Source organism: Protopterus annectens, chromosome 8.part0, assembly GCF_019279795.1.
Source record: "Protopterus annectens isolate FY-2018-M chromosome 8.part0, PAN1.0, whole genome shotgun sequence".
NCBI lineage: Eukaryota > Metazoa > Chordata > Ceratodontiformes > Protopteridae > Protopterus > Protopterus annectens.
Genome location: NC_056741.1, coordinates 1,754,200,496 through 1,754,225,613, shown reverse-complemented (window position 1 = coordinate 1,754,225,613; position 25,118 = coordinate 1,754,200,496). Strand labels below are relative to the sequence as shown.

Here is a 25,118-nt window from a genome sequence, read left to right as displayed (position 1 = left end):
CTTTTTTATATAAATGCCTTACAGATGGTATGATTGACTCTGAGATTTATGATTTTTTATTGATTGAAAAAAACAGTTCTAGGTATTCTCTTTGGAATAACAAAGATCCATAAAGATCCAGTCAATCCGACTTTTATGCCAATTGTATCAGCCCCCAACTATGTAAAGGAAAATATTTCTTTGCTGCTGCATTCTGTTCTAAACCTTATAGTATAGGGTCTAACCTCCTATATAAGAAACTTGTGGGACTTTTTAAATAAGCTTAGAGTTCATGAATAATTATGAATTTAAAAACAGTACAAATATTTGTGTTACTATTGACCTATGTTCACCGTTCACAAGTATTCCACAAGATATCAGTGTTGAATATGTGAGAAATTATTTAAATAAGTTTACTACCTTGAAGAATAATGATATTAATTTTTATTGTAATCCTTTGGAAATTTTATTGGAAAACAATTATTTTTGTTCAACAACCAGGTTTACAAACAAGTTAGAGTGGTAACCATGGGTTCAGCTGCTGTCCCATCTTTTACAAACTTTGTTCTTGGGTGGTGGGAGCATGAAGTGATGGAACCCATGGCTACCTCACATAAGATTTTATATTATAATAAATTGGTGGGCAATTTATTTTTGATTATCAAACTGTGGAAGATGCTGTCCATTTAAGACACACTTTGAATGCAAAGACTAAATTTTTTAAATTTACCTTAGGGGAGTGTGGGTCAGAAGTGGGGTTTTTAGATGTATATCTTAGATGGAATAATACAACCAATAAACTGGACAGCAAAATACACAGGAAGAACACTTTCAGTAACAATTATTTAAATTATTTTAGCAATCACTCCTGTTTTATTAAAATAATATACCCAGGGGCCAATACATCATAGCTTCCAAGATGACAACTGACAATGAAGATTTTAAGGAAGAAATAGATTGTATTACTTTATTAATTTATCAAACTGGCTACAAGTTAGGTATGTTACTTAGAACAGCAGTGGAAATTAAAATGAAAAGAGAAACTTGTTTTCCCCCATATTGATAAAACCATTTAATAAATCTAACTGTGAAGCTAATTTTGAAATAAAAGTGGCAGTGTGTTGCCTAGATATGACTATAGATAGTCATGATATTCATATAATAATTTTGGACAACTGGAAAATATTAGAAGGTAATCTAGATTTAGTTAAAAGTATTGGTGTATGTCTGAAATTTGTATATAAAAATTCTTATAATCTTAAAAACATTTCAGAGAATGATAATACTAAATTATTTACTACAGGATACATATATAAAAGAGAAAAATGAATGTACAAATGTGGCAACTGCTCGATATGAAGGTTTATATTGGAAGGACCATATCTGAGTTTGAAGCATGCTGCTTATACAATTTTGATCCTGGGAGGGAGGGTGGTTTAATTGTAAATCTAAGGGGGAAATTTATGTTAGTATTTGTTCAGGCTGCAATGCATATTATGTAGGAATGATAACTCACAGTGCTGAAATAAGAATTAAGACACATCTTTATGCGATCAAAATAAAAATAAAAAAATGCATTATATAAACATTCTCAGCACTGTTTGAAATACAAGAAATGTATTGTTACTGTGGTTGAACAAGTCCCAGTAGATTAAAGAGGGTGGTGACTTCAAGAATAAGGTTGAACAAAAAGAGACATTATGGCAGCTAAAACTGTGGGCTGATGGTATGCCAGGTCTCAGTGATACAATTAATATAAAATGGTTGTTTAAGGGATAGGAGGTTAAAAGTGGTTAAAAGTTTTTAACATTTCTTAAGGTTTAGTCAATTTATTGAAGTTTTAACATTTATCATTTCTAATTAATTGTCTTATTGTTTTATTAATAAATGTTGTTCATTGGTTGGTATTTGTATAAATTAGAAATGCTGCTGCAACTAATTATTCTGATGAAGTCCACTAGGACAAAAGCAGAGAATAAAGCTAGCATGCTATTTATTGGTCTTTTGTCTCTGAGTAGTGTAATAGGTAGTGTCTTTGGATTTTTGGTTTTGTATACCAGCATTGGCTTGAACTGATTTTTGTTATTAATATACAGTATATAGCTGAAAAATGCAAGCATACTTTCTCAATGTTAGTAGTCTTCTGTGTTATCCACATAAACAAGTCTCCTCACATTCAGATTACTTAGCTAATTCCAATTACTTGGCTCCATGTTTCAGATGTAAACATAGTGCAGACACTCCCTCAGTGTTTGTTGCTAATGGATTGCAATTGTAAATGATTACTGGTAGGGAGAAGGAAAACACTACAATTCAGACTGCTGTAACTCCAGTGGGTGTGTCAGCCATGTTAGAATTACAAAGTGTAGAAGCAATTATATCAAGGTTTTAAATGTAAGTAAGCAGCACACATTTCACAGTTTCTGTTCAGCAACATCCATTCTCCCTTTCATTTGCTGACAACTGCATATTACTGAATTTAATATCATTGCACATTTTAAGGACAAGGATACAGAATGCCTTACAGACTGCATGTCTCAGATTACTGCTCAGGTGAGACAAGAATCAGTAACAAACAGAGAGAGATAAGACAGAGATGCATTTTGCAAGCAATAGTCATAAATGGTTGTATGATCACTCAGTGTAGTACTTTTAAAATGAATACATATACAAACAACTGTCATATATTTTGTTAGTACTGTGGATGATGGTGCAGTTGGTTGTATGCAGAATGATTTCAGGTCCCTGCTGCAAAGCTGTTTGCATGGTATAAAGGGATATGACACTCTTACTCTGTCCTGTAGGTTCATTGGCGAGAGAGTCCAAATCCAGACTTGTGTAAAAATATTTAATGTGTTCCAAAAAAATTTTGTATTGTTTATTTCACAAATTGCTTTTCTTCATTTCAACTAATTTTCACTTTTTATTTATTTTTTCTATTACGCCAGTGTTTTCACAGTGAGAAGCTTAGCACAAACACGGGAAACAGAGAAAGACAATGAATGGGAGGTTTAGCTGTTTGTGTGATGCTTAGCAGTATCCCAGACAGGAAGCAGACAGAACACATGTAAACAGGGAGTGGACAGTATAAATGTCAAAAAGGATACATTGTTGCAATTTTTGCTTTCCATCATCTAACACTGCTAAGTGATATTATATGGCAGTTTGTAAGGTTACCCAACACTTGCAGCCATAGAATACTTGCAAACAGGGCGCAGACAGTCAATAACTGAAAATGAATATATTCTATGAATTCTGTTAGGCACTGTACAAACACGCTAAGTGGTGTTACATGGTGATTGACACAGAAAACTTAAGAATGAATAAGGAATTATGCAACTCTAATTTAACTACTCATGTGGTAGCAGGTGTAAGTGTAGAGCTATAATACAGATGGTCCTGGGTTCAAATACAGGAAGTGCAGCATATGTTTATTGTTGTGACAGTCCAGTTTATAATAAAAAAACAGAAAAATGTACAAGTGCTAGTTCAACATTCCTGTGGCAACAGGTATAAGTGTTGGGTTGCCATACACAAGGTCCTGTGTTCTAATACATGACAATCCAGACATTTTTGCTGTTGTTCCATTTCATATTATATTCAATCCCACCTATAACACTTTAGATAGTGGAGCTTATATGAATTATATGTATGAGGGATAAGATACGCTTATTGTATTTTCAGATGTATGAATCAGAGTATACTGCCAGCAATATTTCTGTAAGTATAATTCTTCTATCTGGACTTGAGTGGTTTCAAACTTAAATAAGACACATACACAAATGAATCTATGTACAAGAACCTTGTCAGGTCACATACATACTGGGTTAACACCTCGGACTGTCAGCTATATTTATGAATGATTCAAGACTATATCTGAGCAGCACTTCTGTGGCAAAGATGAAAAATCACTGCTGTGGAAGAAAATGTTTTGTCCCTTATGCAGAGATTTTAATCTCACACTTTAAAAATCAATTTTGTCAGTTTATAAAACCAAAAAAAAGTGTTGGGGCATGACATTTATGGCCCCAGTGCATGTCTGCCAAGTTAACTCACCTGACAGTTACAGCAGCAGACACCCCTCAAATTAATGTCAAGTGTCAGATTAACCATCAGATTACAAAAATTTCTTTCCTCCCTGCTTGGCACTGTTGCTCTCCACTTAACATCATGCAAATGTGATTTGTCGGGTTTGTATACTACCAGAAAATGTGATAAAAGAAATTGGCAGGAAATCAGCATTTGCCATTGCTCTACTTTTGGTATTAGACATGTCTGATATTTGATAGGAAGGTGCCCAGTTTAGGGCACTGAGGTGGGGTGTTGATGAGTCCAGAATATTTACTGAACTTATGGTAAAGTTCCACAGCCAAAGTCTTCTGCAGGGAGACTTGTCTGGCTCCCAGTACAAGTCTGATGCTTGGAGTAGTTTGGCTAAGGCTGTAGCCAATGCAACTGGCATGCCACACACTGGAGAATAGTGTTGGCATCACTTCAGCAACCTACAAAGGTGCAAGAGGTATATGTTCAACCATTGGTTGGCTGAGTTTTAAACTGGAGACATCCTACCTTTGTGCAAGTTTGATAATAAAGAGAATTGTTAATACATAGAGAGCTAAATATAGGCAAGACTGGTATGCATAATGTCCTTCTGTTCTTTTCTTTTCTTAGCTAATGCCAAAACTGAGTTGTATTGGCAGGCTCATGCTGATCATCTGGAGAGACTGAGAGAAGCAATTGGTATGTATGCAGCATAAGATAAGTATTATTGTAGCTTTAAAAGTTAATGATTTGTTTGTATTCTATATAGTAGTAGTAAAGTGAGCATGGATATCCTAACTGTAAAACCAAGTATGCATGTATAAGTCTGTAGCAAAAATCAGCTATAAGAAACAAATGTAAGACTGTAGTTATAGGTTGTGGGTTCAAATACCATGAGTACCAACTATACAATACCACATTTTCTTTATAATATTATATAAATTACCCACTATACATATGGCATAAATGCCCTGCTGTTAACGATAATCAGTATACTTGGAACAAGCATATATGCAATATATAGATATTGCAAGGATTACCTTGAGCAATCTGTAATTATAGTTTGTAGTTGATAGGAATTGTACTTAAATATAATAGGTCAGATAAAATAGTTGTACAATTGTGATAGTGCATTATATGTCACATACGATGGTACTAATTTTATCTCTTTTTTATCTCATCCCAACCCTTATATCTCTCTTTTTTTTCCTATTATATGTCATCAGAATGTCTCCATGTTATCCATCTGTAACAAATCACTAAATGCTTCACCACAGTGAAGTAGGCCAGCCCCAATGGGTCAGCCTGCCCCCACTCCACTGGCTCTAGCACTGATGTTCAGCACATCTGTGACCCAACCTGGCAACACTGCTCAAGTATTACTGCCCTGAAGCTGGTGCTGTGGTACCCTCTGGGAGTAGTGGTAAAGGTGGCAATTTCATCACCTGCAAGGAGATGCCAGGGTTGGTGTGTAGAGTTGTGCACCATATGAAAAACTGAGGGCCTGCCAGCCCAGCCAGATATAATTTTGTAAATAATTCTATGTCATTGTAAATGTTAATATGATCCACAGGCTGGTTTTACAAATGTAAAAAAACTGTGCTATGTGCTAGGCTTCAAAAATGCAACCACAGTACATGCTGCTGGAAGAAAGCTGATAAGTAAAACATTTTACAACTGTGTGATCTCAAGTTCTGAGACAGGATGTTTGGCCCAGGAGATTCTTTCTGTTCTCCTAAGACAGAGATAATTACTAGGTTTCACATGTAAATTGACTTTTATTGCTGTGGCTTCCTGGCAGGTGCAGATTGCAAAGAAATATTAAATTTTAAGTTCTATGAGCCTGGGAAACTTAAGCAGAAGTGTCAAGAATGATGTAATCTAAAATTACTCAGCAGTAATGTGTATTATTAATTTAAGACTTTCTCAGAGAGAAAGATTTTGCATTTTGTATCTTCTTCTAGAACTGTAAACATCAACTCACCAGCACTTTGCTTTGATCTGTAAGTAAGATATTTAGAACAGTGATTTCTCTTAGAGATAGATAGAAATAGTAAGATTAGTCTAGCTGTTTTCTATAGTTATGTGACACTATCCTACAATGTTGTTTTATAGTATTTCCTGTGATTTCTGACTCTTTAATGTCATTATGTTGAGTTAACAAGTATTGTCGCATTTTTATTATTTATTATTAAATATAGTTAAACTTTTTAACTGTGGCTGTTTTGTGTAGAGATAATTTAAACTCTTAGAGAACTTATGAGTATTTGGTGATACTGTATAAGCCACTACTATAGCTTTCATGTCTCAGTCACACTTACCAATTGGATAATGATAACATTGCACAGTAGAATTGGGCACCCTTTGGTAAGGGCCTGTATAGTAGCTGATAGTAGTGGTCAGTGGCAGTTGGTACTACCATATACCCTGAGAAGAAGGGGGCATAGCTGGGGAACATGTGCCAGCCTTCCCCAGGAAAGTCTGTGTATTTATATAGAACTTAAATATCAAGGTGTGTGTATGTCAGCTACTTGGGCAGGGACATGAAGTACTGGTTGGACAGAGAGGGTGCTGGAGGTTTTGGCTTGACCCCTCAGCTGAGATCTGAACCCTATAGCTATGCCAGTGGGGAGTCTTATTGGGGATCTGGAGAGAAAGTGAGAAACCAGTCCCAGACTAACTATGATCTCTTTGTGCTCTTAAGGGAAATTGTACTTTACTGTGTGTGTACTTGTTATCCTCCCAATGTGGATGCCCATCACTGGTGATGGTGGTGAGGATTGAGACCCCTTGATTACTGAGGCAGTGCATGGGTATCACATATTAATTGCTTGACAGTGGTTTGATATCCACATCAAATATTAATTGGTTGATAGTGGTCATTTAGCCACTTTACATATTAACTGGCTTGTAGTGGTGTGGATAGTGAATTCCTGTAGCTTGTGTACTGTGATCACTGAAGGTGTTTTGTATGCTATATCAGCCACGTGGTGAACATTCAGTGTTCAGATTACAATTGTTTTATTTCTTTTGTTAGCTTAGTAAGTCAGGGAGAGCAGGCAAACATGTCAGCAGAGGGATATGGCAAGCTGACAAGAAGCCAGTTGGCTGAGATGTGCCAGGCTAAAGGACTGGTGCATGGAAACCTGACTAAAGCAGACATGATTGCAGCTTTGGTCACAGCTGCATCAGAAAACAGCAACCAGGAAGATGATCAGACTGGCCATGGAAATGTACAACACTCAGAGAATGGACAGCTCAACCTTTCTACAGAGGACTTAAAAATCCATCTGGAGCTAAAGAGACTTGAGTTGGAGGTAAAGCATTTGGAAACTGAAGCAGCAGAAAGACTGAGGTGTCTAGAGAGTGAGGAAAATGAGAAATTGCTATGCCTGGAAGCTGAGGAGAAGGAGAGGCAGAGGCAACATGAACAGGAGATGCTGACTCTTCACTAGAGTCATGGAGGTAATGGGGGAGGGAGTAACTGAACCCCAAAAGCAACAAAGGTCAGTAAATTTCTTGCACAGTTTACAGAGGGGGATAATTTTGATAGTTTCATATATATGTTTGAGAGGGTATGTAAACAGTATGATGTTGACCAAAGGCTCTGTGTATGGTTCCTGACCTCCTTACTCCATGGTAAAGCTGTAACTATTTTATCCAAACTGTCTGACAATGATTTCTTAAATTAGAAAGCTGTAAAGAATTGTTTGCTAGACTTTTTCAAGCTAACACCTGAAGCTTACAGGAAAAAGTTCCGTGAGCAAAGACACAAGGCAGATGAAAGTGTGTGTCAATATGTTGCTGAACAAAGCACTTATTTTTATAGGTGGGTGAGTGGATGTCATGTCACCACTTTTGAAGGGCTGGCAGAACATTTGGTGAGGGAACAAGCCTTTAGCACTTTGCCTGAGGGCATGATGATCTGGTTAGCTGATAGACAATGTTCTACTGCAGATAAGTTGGGGAAGAAGGGAGATCTATACTTAGCAAGCATGGCATCCCTACAAAGGAAAGGGACCCCCAGTACTGTTCATAGGTCTAAGGGAACCCATAGTGCACAGCTCTGACTTCCCCAACAGAATCTGCCAGTAGCAGGGGAAGCCACTAGTCTAAGTACACATACAGGTCCTAGGGTTCAATGTTTTGAATGCAACAATGAGACCATGTAGCATATAGATGTCCAAGGAGGCAAGGTGGGGAACAAAAGGTGAGGGAGCCAGTAAGTGGGAATGACAAAATGCCAACAGTAGGTTGTTTTGAGACAACAAGGGTACCAAACTACCACAAGAGGTTATTTCATATCTTAGTGAATGGCAAAGAAACCATTGCTAAGAGAGTCACAGCCTCTGACATCACCATTGTGAAGCCTGCAATGGTCACAGGGGAGTTCTACATGCCTGGGAAGTCTACTCCAGTCAGAGCTTTAGGAAGAACCCCATTCCAAATACCTTTGGCTAGGGTTCACCTTGACTGGGAGGGTGGAAAAGGAAGCCATTTAGTAGGTGTGTTTGAGGATATCCCTGCAGATGTCCTGATAGGGAATGAGTTTGATAATGCAGTACCATTTGCTCATGCAGTTACACGTTGACAGGCTTGGAGACAAGTATGTGGGTCTGGCAGCCTTGTGGATACCCAGACAGATGACACAGTTGCAGCCAACACTGGGGAGGTGGTTACTTCAGAGAGGGAACTACCCTGTAGGAGTGAGACTGAAGGTGAGCCATGGTAGCTTGTTGGTACTGATGTTACTTTGGACAGAATGACTGTAAGGGCAGACGTGAGTAGTACTACCCAGGCTGACAGTGAGGCACTGCTGTCAGAGGATACCAGACTTCCTGTGGAAGGGGAGCTGGGAAGGGTTACAAAGAGATAGTTGAGACAGGTTCAACTCTCAGACCCTACATTACAAGGCCTGAGGCAGGTAGCTAGTGAGGCACCTGATTCTCAAGGGAAGGGAGAATCTGTATATTTGGAGAAAGGGTTTCTGTATCGAGAGTGGACTCCTGAGGGAGGGCTAGAAGACGAGAGGATACAGCAGTTGGTAGTGCCTAGAGCCTACCATCTGGCACCTCTAGCCATAGCCCATGATATTCCCTTTGCAGGTCATATGGGCATAAAATGTACAAAGAGACTTATGTAGAAATTTTATTGGCCTGGGATTTCCAGAGATGTAACAGGGTACTGAAGCACCTGTGAGCATTGCCAAAAGGTAGGCAAGGCAGGAGACAAGGTGAAAGCTCCTTTGATGCCTTGCCTATGATTGAGAAGCCATTTCAGAAGGTAGCTATAGATATTGTGGGGCCTCTGAGTACTCCAAGCTCCACAGGGAAAAAGTATATCTTAGTGGTAGTAGATTCTGCTACAAGATACCCTGAGGCAGTAGCTCTGTCCTCCACTGAGGCAGAAAAGTTGGCAAATGCACTGTTAGAGATTTTCAGCAGGGTAGGTTTCCCAAAAGAAATACTGACTGACAGAGGTGCCAATTTCATGTTAGACCTGCTGGCTTTTCTGTGGAAGCACTGTGGGGTGAAGCACCTAAAGACCACACCTACCATCCCCAGACTAATGGTCTTGTTGAGATGCTATGGGCATTTGCAGACCAGTTTAAGAGGGATTGGGACAAATATTTGCCCCATCTGTTGTTTGCTTACAGAGAGGTTCCCTAGAAATCCACAAGTTTTTTACCTTTTGAGTTGCTGTATGGGCATAGGGTGAGAGGGCCTCTAGACTTCATTTGAGATCAGTGGGTGGGTAAGTGTGGATCCCACAAGGATTCTGTTGTGGCATATGTCCTAAACCTCAGAACAAGGCTCAGGAAACTCATGGGCTTGGCCCAGGAAAGCCTGGCAGAAGCCCAACAACAGAAAAAAGTCTGGTATGACAGGAATGCTCAAGCTAGAGAGTATGCTGTAGGGCAACAGGTAAAGTTTCTTATTCCTGTCAGACACAACAAGTTGCAGGCAGCTTGGGAGGGACTCAACAAGGTGGTACGGAAGGTCAGTGATATTAACTACATGGTGGAACTGCTAGGCATTAGGCAGGAGCACAAATTGTATCATGTTAACATGATGAAACCTTGCCATGATAGGGAGTCCCTTGTGCTGAGTATTTGCAGTAGATTGCAGGAGGAGTCTGAGAGATATCTGGTGACTGATCTCAGTGAGGGTCAGACTGACACCATAGGGAAGGTGTAGCAATGTCCCAGCATCTATCTCCTACCCAAATTCGAGAAATCTGAGCAGTGTTACAGGAGGTTGGGGACATGATCATTGGGAAACCAGGGTGCACCAACCTGGGACAGCACCAGGTGAATACGGGACCCAAAAGGCCAATTAGGCAGGCCTCTTATAGGGTGCCTGAGAGAGTCAAACAGACTCTGAGGGAGGAGATACAGGAAATGTTTGAACTAGGAGTAATTCAGAATTCCATCAGTCCCTGGGCCTCCCCATTGGTGCTGGTGCCAAAGAAGGCTGGCAGTACCAGGTTCTGTGTGGACTACATGAAATTAAATAGTCACACAGAGTCAAATGCTTTCCACATGGCTAGGAGAAATGAAGCCCTAGAGTAGCTTGCTGGGGATAACTATCTTACCACCATTGATCAGGGTTACTGGCAGGTGCCCTTGACTCCCACTGCTAGAGAGAAGTCAGCCTTTGTAACTCTTTTTGGCTTGCATGAGTTCACAAAGATGCCCTTTGGGATGAAAAATCCCCCAGCGACTTTTCAGAGGCTGGTAGAAAATATCTTAGCATGAGCAGGAGGATTTGCCCTTGCTTACCTAGATGATATTTCTATCTACAGCCATTCCTGACAAGAGCACCTTCAACATGTCAGGGAGGTGCTAGGCAGTCCACAGAGGGCAGGGTTGACCATTAAGTCCAGCAAATGTCAAGTGAGTATGGCAGAGGTCTCCTACCTGGGACATAGAGTGGGGAGTGGTAAGATCAGGCCAGAACCTGCCAAAGTGGAAGCCATTCAGGCATGGCCTGCACCTGTTACCAAAAAGCAGGTGAGGGCATTTTAGGGACAACAGGGTACTACAGGAAGTTTGTCCCCAGTTAAAGTACCATAGCTGCTACCCTTGCAGCCCTGACAAGGAAAAACAGGCCAGATAAGGTAGTGTGGACCACAGAATGGAGCAGGCAATCAAGAAGCTTAAGGAAGCTTTGGGAGGACCCCCTGTGTTAGCCAGTCCAGATTACATCAGAGAATTTGTTGTGCAGGTGGATACTTCAAAACATGGATTGGGAGCTGTACTCAGCCAGATTTCTTCAGAGGAAGAAGACCACACAGTGGTTTATCTCAGTCATAGGCTCCAACCCAGGGAAGACTGCTATGCAGCTGTAGAAAACGAATGTCTAGCCATAGTGTGGGCTCTGCAGAAATTCCAGCCTTATCTGTATGGAAGGAAATTCACTGTAGTTGCAGATCACAATCCCCTAACATGGCTACATTGAGCCAGGCAGCAAAATGCCAAGTTGCAAAGATGGAGCCTAGGGTTGCAAGCATATGATATGTTGGTGCAGCACCGCAGTGGGGTTAGCAACACCAATGCAGATGGGCTATCAAGACAGGGAATGGGGAAAGGTAAACCCAGATTGACTCAACCTTCTCAAGTAACGTTTCTCAAGAGACACTTGAAAAAACTAGCTTGAGTTCTCGGGGGGGGGTGAAAAACTGAGGGGCTGCCAGCCCAGCCAGATAGAATGTTGTAAATAATTCTGTGACATTGTAAATATTAATATGATCCACAGGCTGGTTTCTCAAATGTAAGAAAACTGTGTTATATGCTAAACTTCTAAAATGTAACCACAGTGCACTCTGCTGTAAGAAAGTTGATAAGTAAAGCATTTTATGACTGTGTGTGATCTCAAACTCGGAGACAGAATATCTGGGCCAGGAAATTCTTTCTATTGTCCTAAGACAGAGATAATTACTAGGTTCCACATGTAAAGTGTCTTTTATTGCTGTGACTTCCTGGCAGGTGCAGATTACAAGGAAATGTTACATTTTAAGTTCTGTGAACCGGGGAAGCTTAAGCAGAAGTGCCAAAAATGATGTAATCTGAAATGACTCAGCAGTAATGTGTATTATCAATTTAAGACCTTTTTGGAGAGAACAATTTTGCATTTTGTGTCTTCTTCTAGACCTTACAACATCAACTCACCAGGACTTTGCTTTGCTCTGTAAGTAAGATATTTAGAACAGTGAATTCTCTTAGAGGTAGACAGAAATAGTAAGATTAGTCTAGCTGTGTTTCTATATTTATGTGAGACTATCCTACAATGTTGTTTTAAAGTATTTCCTGTGATTTCCAAACTCTCTAATGCCATTGTGTTGAGTTAGCAAGTATTATCTTGTGTTTTTATTTATTATAAAATCTATTAAAACATTTTAATTGTGACTGCTTTGTGTAGAGATAATTTAAGCCCTTAAAGTACTTGCATGTATTTGGTGATACTGTATAAACCATTCCTAAATAGCCTTCAAGTCTCAGTCATGATTACCAATTGGATAATAATAACATTGTGCAGTAGAATTGGACACCCTTTGGTAAGGGCCTTTATAGTAGCTGATAGTAGGGGTTGGTGGCAGTTGGTATTACTGTATAGTTTGGGTAGAAGGTGGTATAGCTGGAGAACCTGTGCCAGCCTTCCCCATGAGTGTCTGTTTATATATAACTCAAATCTTAAAATGTGTGTGTGTGTCAGCTACTTGGGCAGGGACATAAAGCACTGGTTGGGCAGAGAGGGTGCTGGAGGCTTTGGCTTGACCACACAGCTCAGATCTGAACTCTATAGCTGTGCCAGTGTGGAGTCTTATTGGGGATCTGGAGAGAAAGGGAGAAACCAGCTCCAGACTGACTGTGATCTCTGTGTGCTCTTAAGGGAAATTGTACTTTACTGTGTGTGTACTTGTTGTCCTCCCAATGTGGACACCCCTCACTAGTGCTAGTGGTGAGGAATGCAGCTCCTTGATTACTGAGCCAGTGCATGGGCATCACACACTGCACCATTGGTGTACAACTTTGGCAGATGGAAAGGCTGCTCTCCCTCATGGTCCATAGGAGAAGAAGATGTCAAGCACTCCAGCAGCCAGCAGAGTAAGGGGGTGACAGTCCTGTGGGTGAGGACTAGATTCTCACTGCCTCCATGTTTGATGGGCATGAGCTTGTGTTGTCCCCCCTTACCCCTTTCATACCTCCACCCATGTGCTGCAAACATGGTCTCTCAGTACCTGTTCACAAATATATCAACTATAATACATAAGCTAATAACAGATGTTGTTGTGTATCCCATTTGCATCTTTAAAGGAAAATTCCACCCTAGAACTAAAAAAAAAATCTTGCTTTTTTCACTCTATCTTTGTTTCCTGACCTATTCTAACACCTCAATATCACTATAAGTGCTTTATTTGTAATTTTAGCCTATTTTCCATAGCATGGCTACCAATGGGGTTTGATGCATCAATGTGATCTTGTTCTCCCCAACCTTTTCTCTTTCCCATTATGTTTTGTATGACTCATGCCAGACATAAGGAAGTAACTTTGAATTCCCATGCTTTTGACATATAATGTGATTTGTGAGGGTCACTGTTATTTTCTTTACCTTCTGTAAAAGGACTGCTTATTTTCTGTCTCTAATCACCCTCATTTATGTTTGGCTCAGACCTTGTTTACACTATACTTAGAACTTATCCAACTACAGCCAGAAAAGCAAATTGCAGGCCTTTGTTCTGTGTTTTCTTCTGAAGTTCAAAAGGAATTGAGAGTCTCCTCCCCCACACTACTGCAGAGGTGTTAAAACTGTCACTGCACTGAGAGACCCTTGCAGAATCAATTCTTCTTAGACTACAAACCACCACATTCTACACACTGCACACTCATCAGTCTGCTAATATGCAGCTTGACAATTGAACATGCCTACACATCCATTTCATGCAGGCATCCCCAAATCTTCTCTGCAACATCCAGTGCTGATGTCATCAAACCATAAGTTGTCCTGCAGCCTTGTAAATGTCAGACTTGAGCTATGGCACTTGGTAAAGTACTGTGTTCTCTAGTAGATGTACATAGATAGATAGGGGTTCTGTTCTTACTGCAGTCAACTGGGAGGTATGTGTTTGTGCCCTTGCTTGACATTACAGCATGCATTTCACACAGGCATGTCAGACCCTGCTATTAGCATTTTCTTCTCACCAGACACTGCTGATGTCATCAGGTATAAAGTGTTGTCTGACACTCTCCAAGTTAGACTTTAACTGTAGTGCTTGCATTAAATACAGTGTTCTCTAATTATTGGGCATAGATACATAGGGGTTCTGTTCTTACTGCAGTTATCTGGGGTGTGTGTGTTTGTGCACTTGCTTGACATTACAACATGAATTTTATACCAGCATGTGGGATGCTGCTATTACCATCTTCATCTCACCACACTCTTCTGATGTTGTCAGCTATAGCTGATTTGTGGATGTGCAGTATTCCTACCAGGCAGGGTCAGACACTGGCCTGGAGACAAGGCACAGGTCACCTCACCCTATATGATACAGATTACAGTGACAAAGCTTTCATTCTATCCACATATATCATGGCATGGTTTGTAGGCCCTGTATTTTCTTAGTGAGGAAACCCCTGTGGTCTCTCCAGCTGTCGCAGGTGTCTGGTGAGTTATATGCAAAAGGGATCATTATACTCCATTAGTGTTCTGATGCGGTTCAAGTACAGTGTTGTTATATAATCCTCAGATCCGAATATGATAACCTGACTTATGAGATGCACAACATAGCCTTTCTATACCACTGTGGACACATTGTTCAGATTGCTATCTATGCTTGTTCCCAGATCATGCAACACTGGGTTTCAACATAGGGGGAGTGTTGTTAATGCTCTAATTAACAGGGAATTCCACTTTACAGGAGGTCAAAATAAAGGCATGTTTTGTACTTATTTGCAGACTGTGTGACTTTGGCACCAATCATCTGTCTGTCTTTGCCCCTCCTGTAGTATGCTATCATCATTAGTGGACTCAATGATTGAACCCGATATGCATAGAATCAGCAATCATGGTAAAGCCAAAGGCCATATACTTTAGCCTGGACTGTCAAGCATACCTCTCAACCATACCAAATTCCTTGGTAAATGCCAATTTTGAGTGCAAAATATTCGGGTGCCATGAATTGGCCCCTTTTGTTTCCAAATTTCCCAGGTTTTTACGTTTTTTTTTTTTTTTAGTCATCAGGTGCAGGAAGCAATGATGTCAGTTTCATGAGGGACAGACCTTAATTTTTAACTTTTACTGCACAAAAGAAAAGACTATGGTGGCACTCCTTTGGACTGTTTTGCTTAACTAGTAACTGCTCAGACGCTGTGCATTTATTGCTAATAGCCATAGCTAAAGACAAGTTTAATTTGCATTGATTTACTGGTGCTTTATTGCTCAGAGACAAGTTTGCGTCTGCTTACAAAACTCTTGATAACAGAAATGAAAACTCACACCACTATTCAGAAGACCTGGCCCAGACCAACACCAGTTTTAATCAAAAGTCTGAGCTCCAGTATAAGCCCTTAGGTCTTCTAGTCTGCTCCTTCAGTTCAAATGGGGAACTATAGCCATTTTACCTGCTTAGAGGTTATATATTTTTAATACTTGGTCAGGATAGAATGACATAATAAACCTAATAACTGCATGGTCTTTATGGGTGAGTTTATATCTTTTTGAATGGGTATTTTGCATTCACAGTAGATATATTCCGAGGTTTTAACTGCATCTGGTAATGTGGGAGTAACTCAAGTGTTATAGCTTTTGAAATCTGTTTTGGTAGCATCTTGTAGAACTCAAAATTATTGATGGTAAAACTAAAAAGTTGCTGGGAGATGGCTCCTCCTCCTAAAAAATCTAATCAGAAATTAACGTTGGAATATGTAGCAGAATGTGCGCTAAACTTGAGGTGAAGTCTTTCCCATCTCCGAATGAGCTGCAGCTGAACTGGTAAGTTTTATTTTATTTATTTAATGAGTCACTGCTGAAGTGACACCCCAGCCCCATGTACAAAATGGGAAAAAGGGGTTGAAGATGGATGACTTTATTTATTTATTTTATTTTGAAACAAGTACAATGATATGTTCCTCCTACTTTCAGCAGAAAAGAGCTTTGGCATGCTCTACTTCACTTTATGTAGTTGTTTATTTATCTTATTTGGCTGTTCTACTGCTCCAAACAGGACTCTGACTACAACTTAGCGAGCTTCATGATTGCTGTTTTTTGTACAAAAGTACTGCTGGACCAGCCACAGCTAGAAGTGGGCACCGGACAGGGAATCTGATTTCCCAGCAGCTTGCACTTCACCATTCTGCACATCAGGGAGTTACTGATACCACGGGTCATAGTGATAGCATGCATTTATTTATTTATTAAGTTAGAATTTATTCATTTATTCATTGATTGGTTAGTTTGTTACCTGGGATAGAGTGCTGCTGATTCATCTGGACCATTTTAAACTCAGGCCTGGATATAACGCAGAGACCAAAAATATTTAAATAAAGTCAACAATAAATCAATGTCACATTAATTTAAACTAAGCAAAAGATACAGAGAAGTGTATACACTGAATTGTAAAAAAAAAAAAAAAAAAAAAAACAGAACATAGCACTCATCTCTTATTACATAAAATCCTATGGGCAAAACGTGTAATACTTGAATAACTTTAAGTTCACAGCATAGTTACAAATATGCTACTTTATGCTCATAAAAGTCTGATGAATTGGTATGATTCAGTTCTACATTCTCGATTTTTAGGAATATTAGTTTAAGACTCAAAATAAAGAATGTTCCTCATAATGAGGTACATCTGACAGGTATGCTGCAGAGGTATTGCAGTTGAACATAAGTGGGAACCTCTTACAAACAGCATGAGAATAACGTGAAACTTTGGGGCTATGCAAACATGGACATAATTTTTAAATCTTACAAGAATAGACAGAAAAATATAGTATTGTCTAGATTAGCACAGAAAACTTTATACTTGCATTATTCATGAAGTTTGCATGTTTAAGGGGGAAATGACAGGGACATAAATTTCAACTGTCACTGATTTTCAAGGACATCCCTGATTTTGACTCAAGTGTTAGGTTTGCCCATCTTAAGACCTCTTAAAACTAATGACTGTTGAAGAACATGTGGAGACTTTATAGACATATAAATATTTAGTTATCAAAACATCATGTATATCTTGAGATTACCCACAAATTACTGAAGAATTCCAACTGTATAAGGAACATGAAAAGGTGCATTGTAAATTGTTGGCCTTTTGCCATCCCCCTTCACCCCCACTTCTTTGCAATAAATATCTTTCCTAGCTTAGCTTCTCATAAAACCTCTACTCTGTAGACAGTAATAGTAGAAACTTAGTAAGTTTGCAAATTTACTTTGTATACAGGCCACACATGCCAGCTTATTCAGAAGTTCTAGAGGAAAAAATATAAGTAATACAAATAAAAATACAAAGCCATAGGTGAAAAAGTTTTTTGGAAGCTGCATGTGTTCTCATGGAAAGGGGGGTCTCCTGTCTCAATGTCTCTTGCTCTGCCATACTTCTTGATTGTTCCCGATTTCATAGACATCCTTGATTTTGCTCAGAATTTTGCCCTTTTCCTCATAATTCCTCCTAAAACTGGCAGTTTCGGGAGAACAGGTGGTGCATTAGCATCATAGACTTCTTTTAGTTCTGAAAATGCATATGACAAAGCCAGGTTTATTCCGAATTTGTACATAATTGTACCACTTACAGTTATACCACTGCTTATTTCCATTCTGAGATTTGTAATGCCGCTGCTCAGTGTATTCCGTTCTAAGATGTGTAATGCCATTCTGAAGTGCTTATGTTTCCACTGCCGTACAGTTTAGGGAGTGTGCATTCTTATTTATGGTTTACTCTGTTTTAGGGAGTGTGTCCTCTTATTGCTTATCCATTCTGAATATTTAGAGAATGTGTGTCATTTAGGAAGAGGTTTGCCATTTCAAGATATGCAGTGTGTGTGCTCCAGTTAGGTATAACTGGTGGTTAGAGTTACTCAGACCCAAACCCTATACCTTAGGTACAAGGAAAAAGAGCCTAAATTCTCTAGCCATGCCACCACTTGTGATTCAAGGAGTAAGTCCAAAGTTTTACAGAATTTGGCTCATACTTGTGGTCTGTTCCTCTTATAATTTGTGGTTTTCTGGCACATCATTGAGATGAGAACTGAATTCAATAAGTAAGCCATTTAAGTTTCAGTCTTTCTAACTTTCATGAAATGCATGGTAACATAAAACATATTCTAGCAACTTTTCTATGATTATACAAGCAATGTTTAAAATGTGTCCCTGGATTTGGGCCTTTGTCCCCTCCCCCGATAAATTTTGGCTTTTTCTAGATTTCTTGTGCTGCATAGTTCTTCAGGGGAGAGAAGTTTAGTGCTGCTTATGCCGAGTCTGTTTGTTTTTGTTGTTAGTAGCAGAACAAGTAGAATACTTGCTTTTGATGCAAAAGACTGTGGGTTCAACTCCCACAGTATATAGCTGGATTGCTGATACTGTACTGTGTTGTACTTTGAAAGGGTTTGGATGCTGTAGTCCTGACAATGTCCTCTTTAGTGGAGATACCTCTATGAACCTGTTGTCAGTTTGCCATCCATTCCCTATTGCAATACTGCTAGCTTATCATTTTTTTAATGTAAAATAGACAATTTATTCCTCAAGGGCAAGCTGTACTTCATTTGTTGATGAAACAATGAAATAGAAAGTTGTTTACTAGCAGCAACCTCTTCATTAGTTACAGATCTCTTTAATGTGGAATTATTTAGATGACTTTTACTTCTACAAATATTGTGCACATTTATTGATTTTGGTGGATTGTAGAAATTTGAGTATACTTTTATGATGGAAATGTTCTGAATTGGGCAGTTTTCTCATTACTGGTTCATGCATTTTGTTTTGCTTACTGGAAAAATGTTCAAAACAATAAATTTAAAATTCGCTCTAACAAGTGTGCTGTATCATACAAGGAATATAATTTAATACAATCAGAAAGGTGTATCAAAGAACACATGTATGTTTCGTGTGCAAGGGGGCTATGATTTGAAAACAGCCTAAAGGTAATATTCATCTACCACTGCCCATTTTCTTTGAATGTGGGCTTCAATGCTGTTTCAATGAATGTGAGTTTCGAGGGCAGGGAAGTTTTAATGCTAAGTCTGTTTTCATTGTGAGACTGTATTGTTTGTTTAGGAGAAATCTATTAGTATTTGTGCTATAAAATGTAAAATAAAAGTTTTAAATGAAATCCAAATAATCATTGCAGATGTAAAGCAGTATGCACATTACAGTGTTTATGATAAATAAGGCAAAATAGCCAAGTAATGGGACATTGGAATGGCTGCAGGGGGGAGGGCTGTGTATGGGGGACCCCTATTCGACCATGATTTTGTGAGGGGGGGTGGCAAACTCAAAGATTGCCCCGGCCGGCACAAACACTAGTTATGCCAATGATCAGTAGGCCATGGAGAATGACATTTGGAGGTCCTAGCAAACTATAATATTTTTTTGCTAAGATCAGAATATTGCATCTAGTAAATGCCCTACTTTTTCCACAAAACCCACATATGCAAGTCACCAAAAACAAAATCCTAATGTTCATCATCTTCTCCATTCCCAGTGAACATCATTGCTGCACATTTCAAAAAACGTTTACCATTTACTTCAGGGTCTGAGGGGGCCATATTTTGGTTGTCTGTTCTTCAGTTTGCATTTGAAAGTTGGTACCCCACAATTCCATTGGAGTGGGTGGGGTTACAAAATTATATGCAAATATCATGTTGATCAACGTATAGATATGTACCTATTTTTCATGGGCCTTTGTCCAGATTTTTGATATTTCCAAGTTGGGAGGGATGGTCAAAAATAGATTCTGAACAGGAAAGGGCCAAGCACAGATCTCTGGGGTACACCAGTGGTGAAAGTTCTACTGGTAGAGGTTGATTCAACAACTTTCACAACATGTGTTCTGTTGGTGAGTCAATTGGTTAACTATCTAGTGATGTAAGGGTTAATCCTCACCTGGGAGAGTTTCAAAATGCTATCTGAGAGGGGGATTTTGGTAAAACCCTAGGCCAGGTCAAGATAGGCAGTATGCACTGTCTTACCTTCATCCAGGCATATCACACAGAATCACAGATCACCTATAGCATGACTCAGCACATACACCTTCCTGACACAGTTGAATACACACTTCAACACACCTTCCACATGAAATATGTTCCCATAGATGGGTGTACATCAACATGCATCCATCTGAGTTGGTGAGGACAGCACATCCTCACTCTCATCATCTGTGAGGTAGACCAACATTTCATCATGGAACTTTTCTAAACGGACTGTAGTAATAGCCCGGCTGTGTGCAACAGACCTGTGTAAGTTGTTAATGTTACATCCATATTTGTTACATCTGTTAGGTGTCCTTAAAGAGGTCATTGAGGGCACGCATGATGACAACACAATCATCCTGTGGAACTTGACCAGGCCAAGACATTTGACTCAAATCCACACTGACGTATTCACTTAACACTGTCAAATTTGGCCATAAACACCAATATCACAAAGTAGATATACCAGTGAATCACATATGTGGCATCTAAATATGGTGAAATGTGTAAAGTGACCTATATCTCGGGTCCAGTGATCAGGTCAGTACTTCAGGGCTGTCTGCTAGGCCCTTTCCTGTCCATCATTTAAGTCACAGACGTCACAAATGACATACACATCCTGTGTCCAAACAGCTGTCTGAAGGACTACAGATTGTAGGCAATAACTGACTCCAGCTGTGATGTTAGTATAATACAGACAGTATCAACACACACCAAAGACTGCTGCTGCAGCCATGAGAACACATGAGATGAAACAAAAACATGGGGGGATTTGTTACATTATGAAAACAAATGCACAACCCAAGGATAATGTAGAAATTACATCTTATAAGCAGACCAACTGGTATGTGACCTGTGTCCCTGGGTAGATGGTATGTGAAAAGTCCACCAACATGTGGCCACAGTGCTGGCTACTCCCTTGTATGCAACACAACTACTGAGCATGTGAAGGACATTCACATCAAAGGTCATATTCCCACCATAATTCATAGCCTTTATCACACCAATAACTGAGCACAATGCACCCTTCTTCATATAAATCCCTACACATCTTCCAGTGATTTGTAACTGAAGTGTACCACCTTTGCCACAGTGAGCTGTCACACCTCTTATTGGCCCTACCTAGGTATTCTTTTTGTTGCATAAACATTGCTGCCTGATGGTGCAGAACACTCATCAAAGTGTTACACCATATGTATGTGTGATACCTGTACTGGTGATACACACAGTACAAACATAGCTGTTTGATAACATTGATGACATGGGTTACATTTATGACAGTCTGGTTTGTACAACATATATATCTGCCATGCACAGCAGTCAACCAGGCCTGTAGTGATCCCAATGTCACATACAGGTATAGCAGTGTCCTTCCTAACACCTCCAGCAGATCTACCTTCATAGATTGCTGACATGTCATAAGAGTTGCACAAGTGTGTTTGTGCAGAACTATCTATGATCATTCAGAATCACATATGTTGTGTGACAGACATAAGATTACTTGTGGTATTCTAATATTGTCCATGATTGTGAGTGCTCTTTTAGTGCTGTCCATGAGCCTGTAACTGTGTCCCAGTTGGAGACCTCTGCTGACATTACACTCATATTCAGGCAAATCAGTTTATACAGCTTTACAATATGCACCATACCCCATTTGTATATAACATCCTTGACAGATGTCCTCTCCATTGTTCACATCAAGATGTTTATCTCACAAAGGCATCTTCTCTGTTGTTATATCACCTTGTGTGACAGTGACATAATCTAAATTTTCAATGTGCAGTCCGTACTGTACCATATTGATATGTGATTAGTGTTCCTGCTACAACTGTCTTCCATTGACATGCCATCATCTGCTGTACATTAGGATGTTTCACCTGTCCTCTTTTTCTGTGTTCATTCCTACAGTTCATCTGTGTGTCCCTATTCAAAGCACACACTTCTCTAAACTGTTTATTTTAAATGGCAGCCCATCTATCCTTATAGATCATTTACACAACTTGTGTACAGAATGGGATGGGATTTGACAATACTCTGCAATGTATACATTGTCCTGTACTGTGTTTGGACCATATACATTACTATATGTTAAACCCTGATGTTCACTGCGGCATTCCGTGTTATCCTGCTAACCTAGTTTGCTCTGTGGTACTCAGGATTGCTATCCATGTTGCTTTACAATGCTTCATGGCCAACAAAACTGCTGCCAGCCATGAAACCACCCTTATTTACATTTAAATGTGGTGCATGAAATGAATATGTAATTAGCTCTGCTACTCACTGAGCAAACACATAAAATCTGTGTAGCCTTCTCACAAAGCCTACACAGAGATTATTGAATTCCAGTATATATGCATGTTTAATCTGTTTGCATTGTATTGTAAAATAGTTCATTTACATGTGTAATGTCATTACCAGCAAGACCCTGGTCATGGCTGGAAAGGGTCCTTGGATCAGTCAATTACCTAATTAGCAAACATCAAATAAAATAAATAAATTAATTTAGTTCTGATGAAGCAAATAGGTGAATATAAATGAAGGTGCTGAACTGTTAAATTAGTGATCTTTAGTCTTTATGAACCTAGCATTTATTTTTTATATTTTGAGATACATATATCGGGTCCCTATCAGTTCATCGAAAAATAAATTAGTTAGATGGTATTTTCAGTGCAATTACATCGAACATGCCATTCTTCAAAATGTTCATACTGAGATCGTGGCACGGTTGAGGACTGGGAAAGTTGCTCTTTTTTCACTGTAGTGTGAACTTGGAGCTGGTATATATAGTTAGTGGGGGGTGTGAAAGGAATTTGATGTATGACGTTTCTGATGAAATGGCGTTCATTGAAGTGACAATTCGATGTAGTGATATAGACCCCATAAACTTTGGGTTTAAATTATTGTTACTTTGAAGTGACACCCTGACCACATGTGCAAAAATGGAAAAAAGGGGTTGTGGATGGATGGATGGATATATCTATATCTGTATCTATATCTATACCTATTGAGATATATATATATATATATATATATATATATATATATATATAAATACATATGTAAATATATATATATATATATATGTATATATATATATATATATATATATATATATATATATATATATATATAAATACATATATAAATATATGGATAGACGGATAGATATTAGATATAGACATATAGACAGGTACGCATGTCTTGGTTTGTGCAGTTTATGGCTATGTTAAAGCCAATTTGATTTAAAATGCCCTGGCAAAAGATATTCTCTTTTGCTCTTTAAGTCAACTGTTGTAATCATCCCCTTATGTTAACAGCAAAATATGAAAACTATTTTGTGTACAGTGAATTCATAACTGTTTATGGCAGAAAGAGTAAGGGTTAAAAACTATGAAGTGCTAATGAGTTTCATCTGGTATCCCAAGGTTTGAGTCCCTCGGTCGTCTTTTACCTAGTGTCTGACCTTATAAACAAATCAGTTACTCAAGTAGTGCTCCTTTATCACACATTAAAGATGCACTTGCACAAAATGAGTTTTCTGAATTCTAAGAACATTTATTTAAAACGTTTCATATGTCTTTCGTTAATAAGGACACATATGTTGATAATGTAAAAGCACACGTTAATACTAAATGCAGTACATTATCAATATGATTCATATAGCTTGGGAAATGCAAGGAATCACACATATGCAGAATTGCTCCAAAGGTTGACTAAAGTTAAGATTTTAAACCACTGCATCCTAAGAGCATGCTTCTCTGAGAATCAGTATGTTTTCTTCTACAGATGAACAGACTACTAACCTATTTTCATTTTTGCTTTCAGCTGGCAAAAAAATATGGGAATGTCTACAGCATATTTCTAGGAAATAGATTAATAGTCGTATTGAGTGGCTTTCAGGCTGTGAAAGAAGCTTTGGTGAACCATGCTGCTGAATTTTCAGACAGGCCAGAAGACCCATTGTTTGTAAGGATCAGTGAAAAGAAAGGTAAGGAAATGCTTCTTGACAGCATTCTCCAAAATTCTTCTTCTTTAGGGTCAGGGCTTCACTTGACATGACTCCTTTGAGTTAGATCCTAAAACTAGTAAGGAAGTAATGAAGAGGCCTTCCAACAAGAGGGATTGTTGCCCCAACCACTCAACAACCACATGTATTACATATGCCTGGTGGGGAGGGTGGGGCAGCAGTGTATTAAAATCGCTGTAAATGAAAAGAGCACAGCACGGCAGTGGATTTGCAGATGACCCAGTGCATGAGAATAAGTCCGCAGTGCACATTTCAAGTTATGCAAATGTGACTTAGCAAGATTTCAGTTCATGCAATGCAAGCAAATTTCATTATGTATGCATGCATTCTGAACACCTCAGTTTTGTGATCACTGACTACAGCTGGGGAGATGCCAAAGTTCAGAATACTGCAAGCATTCATGCATGCATGCACTCTCTTACTTGATAAACTGGGAGGCAGAAATCATTATAAATGGTTACACTATAAGAGAAGTAGTAGAAAGATGAAGGAAGCTATTGAACGTCTATACTGTAATATGCGGTGGCCTATGGGTTATGGTTGGGGGAATCTAGCATGTAATATACACACGCACGCGCACACACACGCACACGAACACAAACGTATGCACGCTATGGACACTGCATTTTATACTTAGAGGTTTCAAGCAGTCAGTCCCAACTTTTCAGTCCATGTCATTGCTCTACCAGGTTATACTTGTCCCAATGCTTGGGGTCGTGCCTACTTTGATTCTTTTGGAATTAGGAGTTTATGTACATTTTTTAAATTTTGCTTACATAAATTTCATAAGCAATCAAACAAGCCTTTTTAGAGAATCTCATGGAGCAGAATGTCTTTTGAAAGCATGGAATAATGTCTTACCCAGAGCATAAGCTTCTTTAACACTTTTCA

General features: G+C 39.0%; 1 protein-coding gene across 1 annotated transcript in view; it reads left to right on the top strand.

Annotated features, from left to right (window-relative positions):
- The window catches only part of LOC122809619 (cytochrome P450 2J6-like), a 691,727-nt gene that overhangs the window by 269,186 nt on the left and 397,423 nt on the right, over window positions 1-25,118 (top strand). The window contains exon 2 of the mRNA XM_044081252.1: window positions 24,026-24,188. Coding sequence (XP_043937187.1) covers window positions 24,026-24,188 — 163 coding nt within the window. The remainder of the gene's footprint in view (window positions 1-24,025; window positions 24,189-25,118) is intronic.